This window comes from Actinia tenebrosa, unplaced genomic scaffold, assembly GCF_029948245.1.
Source record: "Actinia tenebrosa isolate PJP-AT-01 unplaced genomic scaffold, QUT_ActTen_1.0 PGA_scaffold6__47_contigs__length_16458017, whole genome shotgun sequence".
NCBI lineage: Eukaryota > Metazoa > Cnidaria > Anthozoa > Actiniaria > Actiniidae > Actinia > Actinia tenebrosa.
In genome coordinates, this window is record NW_028292583.1 from 12,575,251 (window position 1) to 12,587,043 (window position 11,793).

The window sequence follows — 11,793 nt, forward strand, 5'->3', positions numbered from 1 at the left end:
GAAAAATAGTGGAAGCGCTAATTTAAAGGACAATTCATTGGTAGAACTCCTGGGCCTTACTAGTACCACGATAAATAGCGGTAATACATATGATGTGAAATGGAAAGTCGCATCCTCTTACGAAGTCTATTGCGACTTGGTCCATAGTTACAACAATGGAGAAAAGTCTTCTCTTATGTCCAAATTCCTACCTAAGGGTAATCCATTTGACCTGGTAGAATACACTCCCATTTCTTTGAGCTATGACTTGTCTAATTTGGTAGAAAGCATAAACATCACCATTAAGGTGGACGGAAAGACGGTGGATTTTAACGGACGCAAGATCAATCTCGTTTTGGAATTCATATAATGGGCCGCGTAGAGGACAAACTCAAAAGGATTTACTATGGGCCTGAAGGCTATTGGAAAGGAGCGTCGGCTATCAAGAAACTCGCGACCGCGGCCAGGGTATCAGATGAAACGGCTAAGAACTGGCTAAGAAAACAAACCCTCTGGCAGGTTTATCTTCCCGTGCCCAAGTACATCCCCAGGCCCAGCTTCACCGTAAATACCCCTAATGAAGTTCATCAGGCGGATTTGCTTTTCTTACCGCACGACAAGGTGAGAAGAAAGACCTATAGATACGCTTTGACCGTAGTCGATATCGCAAGCAGATATAAGGACGCCGAACCCATAACCAGCAAGGATTCTGGGGAAGTCGCAGAAGCCCTAGGTAGGATTTATAAGCGCGTTTTGAAATGGCCTAAGCTGCTGCAAGTGGATGCGGGGACAGAGTTCATGGGCGTGGTTACTAAGACCCTGAAAGACCACAGCACTAAGATTAGGAGAGCCGAAGCTGAGTACCACAGGGGTCAGAGCATTGTCGAAAGATTCAATAAGACTCTGGCCGAGCGCCTCTTTGGGTACCAGTATTGGAAAGAGCTGGAAGATCCCTCCAAACGCAACAGGGAATGGACTCAGAGGCTCCCCCAGGTCGTCGCGGCTTTGAACAACGAGGCGGCCAGGGCTACGGGAATGAAACCCAAGGATGCCATAAAAAAGAAACACGTGGAACACAAGTCCTACGTCAGAAGTTCGAGGGCGGTCGGACTGAAGGAAAAAAAGCTACCCCGCAACATAGTGGTCAGATACCTCTATCAGCCGGGGGAACTCGAAGGTGGCAGTAAGAGAGCCACGGATCCTAACTGGTCCCTGGAAACGTATGAGATTTCGAAGTCCGTCACCAAGGAAGGGCAACCCGTGTTGTATTACTTAAATGGCCCAGGTCGCGGATTTGTCAAGGAAGAGCTGCTCATAGTCCCCAAAGACTCAGAGTAGTGCTGCTCCACGCGCCCGATTACACTCTAGGCATGTCAGTCTTACGTTGCCTCTGCAATGCCCGCGTTTGTTGTTGATACGATCCACGGAGAACTGCTGATCGTCATTTGGGTCAAACCTCCATAGTAGAGGTATGTTACACTTGGCACACCGTGCCCCTTCCTTATAGACGTCGTCCACGCATAGGTCGAACGTCATATTTTTTTCTTCGTCGTGTCTTTTGTAGCGAAGGAGTTTCTTAGCAATGTTCTCCTTTGCTATATCTTCTGGCGTTTTATCGTAACGCAATTGCGGACCCCAAGCCCTCCGCAACTGTTTGGCATGCTCCACACGGCTCACAGCGGTATATATCAAATTACTCCAACATAACCGCTGGTCTATGATCCATAAGGTTTCTTTTATGGTAAGCCCTTGCGCGCTGTGGACTGTCATACAATATCCCAAACGCCAATCTTGATGGGAGGTTATTTTTTCAACCTTTCCCATAGGCACCCAGACTTTATCATGAGTTACCGCGTTTCGCAGTTGGACGTCGGTGCCCGGCACCCACACGTCTCTCTTCTGCATGCGGGTATCGTGGGGCTTGTAGCAAACGGGCACCAAATGGCCAGGGAATCTTTCGCGGTGTACGCTTAACAAATCTTTCTGTATTCGCGATTGTGCTGCGCGCTTGCTGCTCAACACCAAATCCTCTGGATGCCACGCGCAAAGGAAGTCCTCGTAAGACTTTGCTCGGATGCGTTTACGCAGCGTCTTGTTTTGCTCGGCATCACTGAGGCCCCGAAGTTCCGCCTTTAAGTTTCTTACTTGATCCTTGCTGCGGTAGTCGGCGTTGATTTCCTCTGCATGGTCTACCATTCCTTTTAACCATTTATGGGGCATTTCTCCGCAAATGGGAGGAGGTTGGCATGGATCTCCGGCAAATATAACTTGACACTTTCCGCGGAGGAAGTCTACAAATTCCTGCAGGATTTCTAATGGCACGGTGCAAATCTCATCCCATAATATCACCGGGGGTATGTCGCGTATTGCTTCCGGCACCCACTTTTGACCGTTCCAGCGAAAGAAGCTGTGGTACGTTTGCGCGTCGTAACCCATCTCCGTCAATTCTCTTTCAAGGCGGTGTGTCGGCGTTAACACCTTCACGCGAGGAAATAATTCCAAAACCCTGGTGGTCTTACCGCTGCCTCCCGGCCCGTACAGGTACGAGAAGCGTTGGTAAGAAATGGGGTCGTCGACGGATGGCAATGGCTCCACGGTGGGGACGGTGGCACCTTTTACGTGTTTCCCGTGGTATTCCACACGTTCTCTCCAGGCTTTTATCTCTTCATCTTTTATACGCCATTGACCACTTTCCGCGAGTTCGTCCTCCGTGTAAAACTCTTGCATTTTTTCTAACACTTCGGGCTTCACATACAAAGAATCCGTGGCCACGCGTGGAACGTCCTCTTTGTCAAACCGCAACAGCATTGACAATAGATTAATATGCGCATATGCGAGCATGCTGGCGCGTAAATGGTAATATTGCGGGCGATGATCTTGGTAATAACACAACGCATTCCATTGCCGTTCCCCTTGGCCTTCTATGAAATAATTCCACTTCTCTACGGACACCATAGTTCCTTGCTCATGTGCACGTTTTACGAGGAAGCTCAACTCTCCGTCATCGGTTATCAAACGCCGCTGCATGTGCTTTTCTCCTTCTCTTGCGCCTTGGGTGAACTTTCCTATGACGATTCTGGCGGTGGGGTTATGCTCCGGAAGCCATTGCGTAAATGCAGAGTGACAAAGTATGGCTTCATGCGCTGCGTACGTGAGAAGCTCGCGCTCTTCGAGAAACTTCAGCAGGGGTATGGGAATCCATTCTTTCTCCTGCAGATGTTTCCCATACCACGCGTAAATTATTGGATGTAAGCCCTTTGCTAACTTCCACGTGGTCAACCGCACGAACCCCGTAGCTGGGGCGTCGTATTTACCTGGCAAAGACACACGAAAGAACTGTGAGTCTGGATGTCCGTAGCGGTCATAATACTCCTTACAATCCCCCAATCCTTTAAAACTGGCAGGGTAACAATGTTTCATGTCTAAGGAGACGTATTCGTTCTCGTCATACTCCATGTTCCACAGACCTCCATGACCATGCTCTACGCAGGCTTTTGCTATGTCTCCAAATTCCTTAGGCGTGGACTTCCATCCGTTCCTTTTCTTTGCGGCTAGAAAGTCCAAACTACGAGAGCTAAGGACCTCGTCTGCAAAGTCTTCCCCTAAGGTTTCACACGCACTTTGAATGCGTTGGTGTTCTACTTGGGGCCTGTAGAGAGTACCATCCTGCGTCATGAACTGACTTCCTTCCGCGTCCATCAACCAAACGGAATTCTCGTGGACTAATTCTACCAACGGCGACATCTTATAAACTTTGGTTTCCTTCTTTTTGGGGAACCTAAGTTCTCGCCAAGCGTGTCCGTTGTGTTGATAGATGACAATAGGGGCACCTCTACCTCCATATTTTTTCGTCCCTTCGTAAATGCAACCGTCCGTGATATCCTTCACGCGTATGCGACGTTCTAAAGCCGTCTCTAACTTCTTGATGTTCTCAATAGTGCCTCCAGTTTTACGAGTGTCGTTTTCCCATTTCCTGATGGCTTCTCTCCTCTTGGGCGTAAGCTTACCGCCACGAGAGGAATCTTCGAAGAACTCTCTTACCAACTTCCCGACACAATTACCCGGATGTCGCATTGGTCGCAACTTCTTGACATCCGGCTCCTTAATCTCGTACGCACCGTAAATGACCACGGTAACCGGGTAAGCGACCTCATAGAAGAGCATGTCAATTCCCTCCAATGCCCCTGGTCGCGTATGCTTATTCAAGACGAACAAACTCTGCTTACCAGACGCCCTGATGGGATTACGGCCCTTTTCTATCACCCACTCGCCGTCCAAATACTTCACGAACGTCAACTCCAAACGGTAGTCACCGTCCGGCATTCTGTCGATTATCCTTTCAGCCATCTCGTGATTCATCGTCCTGTCTGTCTTTCCCTCCATGAACGTCGCGAAGACAAAATCCGCATCTGAGTTATCCATCACCTGATTTCCCAGCCTGCGCACAGTTTCGTTTTGAATGTCGTTGACGGATGCCATGTATATCTAAAGAATATCTTTTCCTCCATTCACGACCCCAACAGAGCAGCAGTTAGGCACCTTTCGCGCTGTGTGCCGATCGCGCAAGACCCCCTGTAGGGCGGGTTACCGACCTCCAAAAACCCAGGGGGGGGCTGGTGTTTTTCGATATGTGATTTTTGGCATTGTGTACCGTCCGCGAGTCCGCCTAACTGCTGCTACACTAGTCCGGGCCAGTCTGAAACAGTTCTTCACTGAAAACGAATTTTCAAAATGGAACCGAATAAATGAAAATTCGGATTCAAATTTATCCGGCATAGTGTGGATGGGGCCTTAATCTTCTATAATTTTCACAAAACATATAAAGATTTTCTTTCCCTGGTTTTTATTTTTAGAAGCCAATATGGACACAGAATTTGGCCCATTTGAAGATACGCAGTTTGACGTTGTGGTCGACGTAGAAACTACATCCCTGGAAAAACAGCAAGAAAAAGAAGAAGAAAAAGGTGTGAAATTCTGACACCATGTAAATTGCCTTCATATTCTTTAAGGCACAAAATAGAACAGTCAAGACAAATGTGGGAAGGATAGTTAAAATGAAATTTCAATTATTATATCACAGCCGAGAGGTATGAACACAAGATCCCCCAGATGGGCAGGGGGGAGGGGGGGTGAGGTTGCTAGACAGGAGGGGGTTTGCTGGCCAGTGGGGCAGAGGTTGGGCGACATCTAATGGCATTCATAAGGAGGGATTAGTCATAAAAATGAGAAATATATTACTTAGTGAAGGCCTTAACTTATAGCGTAGATGCTCACATTGTTGACTGATTGATTGAACAGAGGCTTTCACATGTGATCTGTCAGATGACTCATTACAAGACTACTGCTCCGATCTTTCAGATGTATCTGAAGATGACCTAACTATTTTACCAGGTAAATAATAAAGTGTGGAATTATAAAAAACTGATACATCTAATAAACCTTTCCAAGGTGGAACTTGAAAAAATATAACACATGCGAGTTACCTTGACTTATATATAAACCATCATTTGATGGTCCCTCAATTATAAAATTCCAGAAATGCCTGATGATGTCATTGCAACATAACAAATTAGCTTCCCTATTCTAATTTATCTTCTTCATGGAAACTCCAGTACCTTTTGAATTATTTCTGTGCAGGCAAGGGAGGATCCAGCCAAGATTTTAGGGGGGGCTAATTGAGTTTCTTCCGTCAACACAACGGAAAACAATATAAAAAAGCATCATTTTTTTCTGCTGAAGGATCCGCCCTTGGCAGGGGGTGACTAGATGGAGATATCATATAACATCTGTGTTTGGGTTTGGAGCCACTATAGCTCATTTTCACTTATTTCAATAGACATGGTTATGTCAGACAGTGACCTGGAACTAAGCTGTGATTCAGGAATTGAAGCTGAACTTTATGACATTCAAGGTGAGCTGGAACACATCAGAGAAGTAGAACAATTATTACTCTCCCTACCTTGTCCTACCATCCTCTTCATCCCATCCCTTTAGTGATTAGCCCCCTTAAAGGCCATATGCAACACTTACCCCACCTACCAAGGGATTCATACCTTTTGTCTCCACCCAACAAAATAAAATAAAAACCCCATTTTTCTCCTTTTCCTGTCCCTTCTCCCCACTTTTAAGTATGGAAAATTTTACATACATTTGTTGAACTTCATCAAACTAATTTGTTTCAATTTGTTACAGAAAATAAGAATGGTAATTGTGAAAAGTGTCAGAAATCAGCCAAGAAACACAATGCCGAACCCTGTGACAGTAAGTTTTACATATTATTATATTCACCCTTTCTTTGGCAACTATGAAACATGCTAAACTTTTATAATTATTTTTCAGAGTGTGGAAGCTATGATCAAAAATCTCCAAAGAAACGAACTCAAAGAAAGTCAAAACAAGACAAAACTGAAAACAAAGAAGGTATATGATTATCATGATTAATGGTAATCCTTTGCTTTAAAAACTAATATTTTAAGATGAATTTTGTTTTTGTTTAATTACTTAAATTTGCCAAGAATGTGTGTTATTCGAAAAGACAATAAGAGTTTATGAGAATTTAAAATCTTAAGTAAACAGTCTGGTGTGTCTTGGACTATACCTGGATTTGCTTGGGCCTACTGTGTTTGTTTTTATTTTATTGTCAACAGTATAGATTTGTTCATTAGTTTGTCCATGCATCCATGCATGCATGCATGCATCCATCTACCATCCATGCAACCATCTATCCATCCATCCATCCATCCATCCATCCATCCATCCATCCATCCATCCATCCATCCATCCATCCATCCATCCATCCATGCATCCATCCATGCATCCATCCATCCATCCATCCATCCATCCATCCATGCATCCATCCATCCATGCAACAATCCATCCATCCATGCATCCATCCATCCATGCAACAATCCATCCATCCATCCCATCCATCCATCCATCCATCCCATCCATCCATCCATCCATCCGTCCGTCCGTCCGTCCATCCGTCAGTCCTTCCTTCCTTCCATCCATCCATCCATCCATCCACCCACCCACTCACCCATCCATCCATCCATCCATCCACCCACCCACTCACCCATCCATCCATCCATCCATCCATCCATCCATCCATTCTTTCTTTCTTTCATTCATTTATTCATTTATGTATTCACTTATATTCATTCATTAATGCACACTATCATTTATTAATCCATTTCTTTCTTTCTTTCAGACACCATTCCCCATGCCAACTGTCAGTTCCTTTGGGAATTCCTCCATCACCTACTTGAAACCAAGGATTACGATGACTGTATTGCCTGGAGGAATCCTCAGAAAGGTATCTTCAGAATGGTAGACCACAACATGGTAGCCAAGCTGTGGGGAAAACAGAAAAAAAGAAAGAACATGACATACGACAAGCTCAGTCGTGCTCTCAGATATTATTACAGTAAAAACATCCTGGCTAAAGTCAGTGGACAAAGACTTACCTATAAGTTCTGCCGCACCCCAAGTGGGAAGAAATACCCCTCGTGAATCAACTAGCAAATCCACACAGTGTACATGTTAAGTAAATTCGCAATGTTTGCAAATATTTTAATACAGAACGTCTAAGACGTTGACAGTGAGACGATGGTCTATAAGACTGTAGGTCTGCCATTACGCTTGTAATATATCAATCCTCCTTCTCAGGACGGCTAAATTATGGCAACGACACTAGGTTATACCAACTCATGAATTCACCTCAAGTCAGACCACATCATTCCCTAGAGTGTCATTTCTTTGTTGCAAATGAGAAGCCACATGGATATGGATACAACTCAAGCAAAAACGCTTATTCTCAAGGGAATGACACGTGGTATGAAATGAGAAAACGTCACACCCAAAGCTTGCACATCTAAACTTGCAGTCTGTACTATAGTGAATATCATAACCGGCTGACAGAACTATGTACTATAATATCCACTTATACCGCCACATATATGACACTGTGGACTTGTAGTTTAAATAAAGGATTTTTAGCAGTCATATTATTTTAGAGGGGTTGGGGTAAAAATCAACGGCAAGGGGCTAAAAATCATCTCATCTCTGCAGAGCCCCTCTCTCTTGGCTAATTTGCATGTTAGTTCCTAAAGACATATAACATACACACAACCTGGAAAATAGTTGTAAGTCAGTTATTTTAGAAAATGGACCAAATATACACAGGAAATGATTCCTAGAAATTAATTTAGAAGATATAACTAGCTAAAAACTAGTGTGAGCTGCGTCGGTGTTTCTAATGAAATAGCAATGATGAAAAGGTAAATTATACACCGTGAAAAGATGAAAAAACTTACTGACGTTTCGGACGCTAGTCCGACGAAGGACTAGCGTCCAAAACGTCAGTAAGTTTTTTCATCTTTTCACGGTGTATAATTTACCTTTTCATCATTACTGAATTGTATATATCATGATAATTAATTTTGTAGGATATATGAAATAGAAAAATAAAACAATGGTTGGAAATGAACTGTTTCTTTATTATGTTCAAGATCACATTAATTAAAGAGCTTTAACTTTCGCGCAATCGTTTTCCGACATCATTCCGAAATTCATATAAAGGATTCATTTTTTGCAGGACAATAGTAAATAACATGAATAAGTAGCTGAATTTGTATTAAGATATGAAAGCGTTCTTCTCACTTTGGAGAGAGTTTAGGAGGATGGTCCTGAAGGGTTAAGATGGGAGCTGAACCCCCTTCCCCAATGACTGGAGAATCAACAGGCTATACCCAACTGTAGATATCCATGAAACATACCCTCATTATCATGATTATATGACCACTGCTGCCCAAAATGTCTGGATCATCATGGCTTCAGTGAATCAAAAACCTAACTCAGACTTGGATATATTTAAAAAAATGCAAGTTTGTAAAAGCAGTGGTTTTTATAGTAGCCTTTTTGAAATATATCCAAAAGTCTGAGTGGTGCAGCTCAACAGGGCAGGGTTGAACTGAAAGAATCTGAACATGTAGATGCTTAAGGCAGCTACTATATAGACAGACAGACAGATAAAGCTGATGTCAATGAGTGCGCACTCTTTCCGTTGGATGTTTTGATCGCTATGAAAATGAGAAGTTTTTATTGTTTTTGTTATTGTAAAAAACAAACAGACATCAGTTTTTTAAATGTCTGTCTTCTTATTGCCGATATATTTCGTCATCACATTGTCAAAGTAGTTTGCGGATCCACTCGGCACAATATATAGAATAAATTTAACATTGGTGATATTATTGTCATATCAATACTAATCATCTCCTATGATTGTTTTCAGCCTGGTAGAGTAGCAACCTTACTAGATGACAAAGAGGTTAGTGCAAGTATAAATCATTTTTATTTTTTTCTGGTCTGGTATCCTAAAACATCATGCGTTCTGATTGGTTGTTTGAGCGGGCGGTATTTTGTTAGTATCTTCCCGCACTCGTGGTCCAGTATCCTTTGCCGCTAAACAACAAAACAAAACGATTACAAAAACAAGAAAAAAAATACAGGAAAAAAATTTATATAATAGTCATTTTTTCCTATAGTTGGTCTGGATAGGGAAAAACTGTGCCCTCAGTCTTGAAAATGGAACTCGGCCTAATAGCCTCAGTCCATATATTCATAAAAGCTTAATGTCCGGTCATCCATCTCCTTTTTTTTGGTTCTGCTTTGTTAAAAGAAATGATCAATGGTCCGATTCTATTCGATGTGCACCCTCCCTGTAAAAGTTCTGGTTACGGCCCTGATAGAAGTGCCTATCTATGCGTCTGGACAAGTCAGAGGCATAGAGAGGCCAGTAAACTAGCCAAGGGAGGTCAGAGTCAGGCCTAAATAGAAACATAAAAGCATGGAACTGGAATAGGAACTCAGGAATGGGAACTTGGACTGGACACTGGTAAACTGGATTGTGGAAAAAAGCAATTAATCAATTAAATTTCTTTGCTAAAATGTGTTTTAATAGCTAGTTAACATATACCCATACAATTTGAGCAAAGAAAAGCAGTTTTTCAAGTGTTTCGATCCGGAGATCCACCTTACCGAAGTCCAGTCCAAGGGCCGTTCCAGGTTTCGATTCCTGATTTTCCAACTCAAAAAATCTTTAAAATGACAGTTTTAGTAAAGATAAAGATAAATGAACAATTTAACTATAGTTTTTTGAGGTGAAAATTACAATTTGACAGCATTTAAGGGTAATTTTTCTAAATAATTGAACTTCCATATATTGCCTTACATTGACACAAATCAACCTCTCTTACCTCCTCCTAGAGGTTTTATTCCCTCATAGTCAGCATGGGAAAGCTTGTCCATCACTGCTTGGCAGAGAAACACAAAGCAATCATGTTTAATTTCATTACAATTTAGAAGCAATGGATTTATTGATTTTTAAAAAAAATTATTTTCTGTTGGATGCAATTATTAATTAGCGATTTACAGAGAAACACAAGGCATATGAAGCATGCACAGCCAGCCAACCAGAAAGCACGGTTTCTAGCAGTTAATTTATAAGCCACATTATGCAGTTCAATATATAGGTCTGGTAGGGTCTCGCTCTTGATTTAAAGGTTTTTCTCTAGGTTTGTGAGTTAAACTCCCTTTGTAAAGCTTGCTAAATTTAAAATTGATGTATCATTTAGCCGTGCCCTGACTTAGATCAGCCCAGAGGTTGTTTCAGGGTTCAATCTGTGAGTTAGCCATGCCCTGACTTAGATCAGCCCAGAGGTTGTTTCAGGGTTCTATCTGTGAGTTAGCCATGCCCTGACTTTGATCAGCCCAGAGGTTGTTTCAGGGTTCTATCTGTGAGTTAGCCATGCCCTGACTTTGATCAGCCCAGAGGTTGTTTCAGGGCATCAAAAAATTTGAAGATTTGTTTAGATGTCAAATTGACCACCACCCTAGCTATCCCCTGGATTGAAGTCACAATCAAATCAGTTTATTATTAATGATAGTTATTATTTCATTCATATTTTTATGTTACATTACCAGGGTGTGGTCTGGGGAGTAGCATATGAAGTAGAACCTGCGGAGATAGAAAACGTCTTGATGTATCTTGACATACGAGAGAAAGATGGCTACAAGTCGACATACACAACCCTCCACACTATTGACCACAGTGCACCTACAATTAAGGTGATGCTATACATTGCTACGCCCAGTAATAACTTCTATCTTGGTCCCGCACCTTTACCTGATATTGCCAAACAAATAGCTTATTCCGAGGGACCCAGTGGAAAGAATTCTGAATATTTACTTAAACTTTCTGCCTTCATGCACGAAGTAAGAAAACAGCATGAAGACTGTAAAGATGAGCATTTGTTTGAGTTGGAGGTGTTAGTGAAAAACAATCTTGAAGGTCTTGGGAATACTAATATTTAAAGGAACTGCAAGCACTCTAGTAAATTTGTTTTTTTATCATAACAACTGTTATATTACAGTTGAGGCCGCATTGAGAAATTCTTTTGTCTTAAGAATTATACAAGTGAGGCTATCGGGCCGATATAATGCTCGTTGTCTCATTTGCATCTCATTTTCATGCATCCATATTATATGACAATGGCAACTTTCAAGTTTTCATTCAAATAATGTTTTGCTTATTGCTTAAAAATAGGAATTCATTGAATTTATTTGTTACTATTCCTGAACGTCTAACAACAGACATCTTTGACTTGGGTGTAATGTTTTCCCATTTCAAAACACGTCATTCCCTTAAGAATAAGATGTTGTTTGTTTAACTTATGCACAACTTACTGTTAAACAAAGGAAATTTATACTCCAAACATTTCCTTGTAATTTCTTCCAAAAGATAAGCGTAAAGCA

The 11,793-nt window shown here is 42.1% G+C and overlaps 2 protein-coding genes across 2 annotated transcripts; both read left to right on the forward strand.

The window, feature by feature from the left end:
* The first annotated feature begins 4,803 nt into the window (after positions 1 to 4,803).
* LOC116286410 (uncharacterized) lies at positions 4,804 to 8,467 on the forward strand. The gene is made up of 6 exons (XM_031692930.2): positions 4,804 to 4,943; positions 5,278 to 5,370; positions 5,816 to 5,890; positions 6,172 to 6,240; positions 6,319 to 6,399; positions 7,190 to 8,467. The coding sequence occupies exons 1-6, from the start codon at positions 4,841 to 4,843 to the stop codon at positions 7,489 to 7,491; spliced, it is 723 nt and encodes a 240-aa protein (XP_031548790.2). The 5' UTR covers positions 4,804 to 4,840; the 3' UTR covers positions 7,492 to 8,467.
* A 340-nt stretch (positions 8,468 to 8,807) lies between these two features.
* LOC116286419 (glutathione-specific gamma-glutamylcyclotransferase 2-like) lies at positions 8,808 to 11,725 on the forward strand. Its single transcript, XM_031692938.2, has 3 exons — positions 8,808 to 8,864; positions 9,206 to 9,307; positions 10,963 to 11,725. The coding sequence occupies exons 1-3, from the start codon at positions 8,808 to 8,810 to the stop codon at positions 11,350 to 11,352; spliced, it is 549 nt and encodes a 182-aa protein (XP_031548798.2). The 3' UTR covers positions 11,353 to 11,725.
* Positions 11,726 to 11,793: the final 68 nt, after the last annotated feature.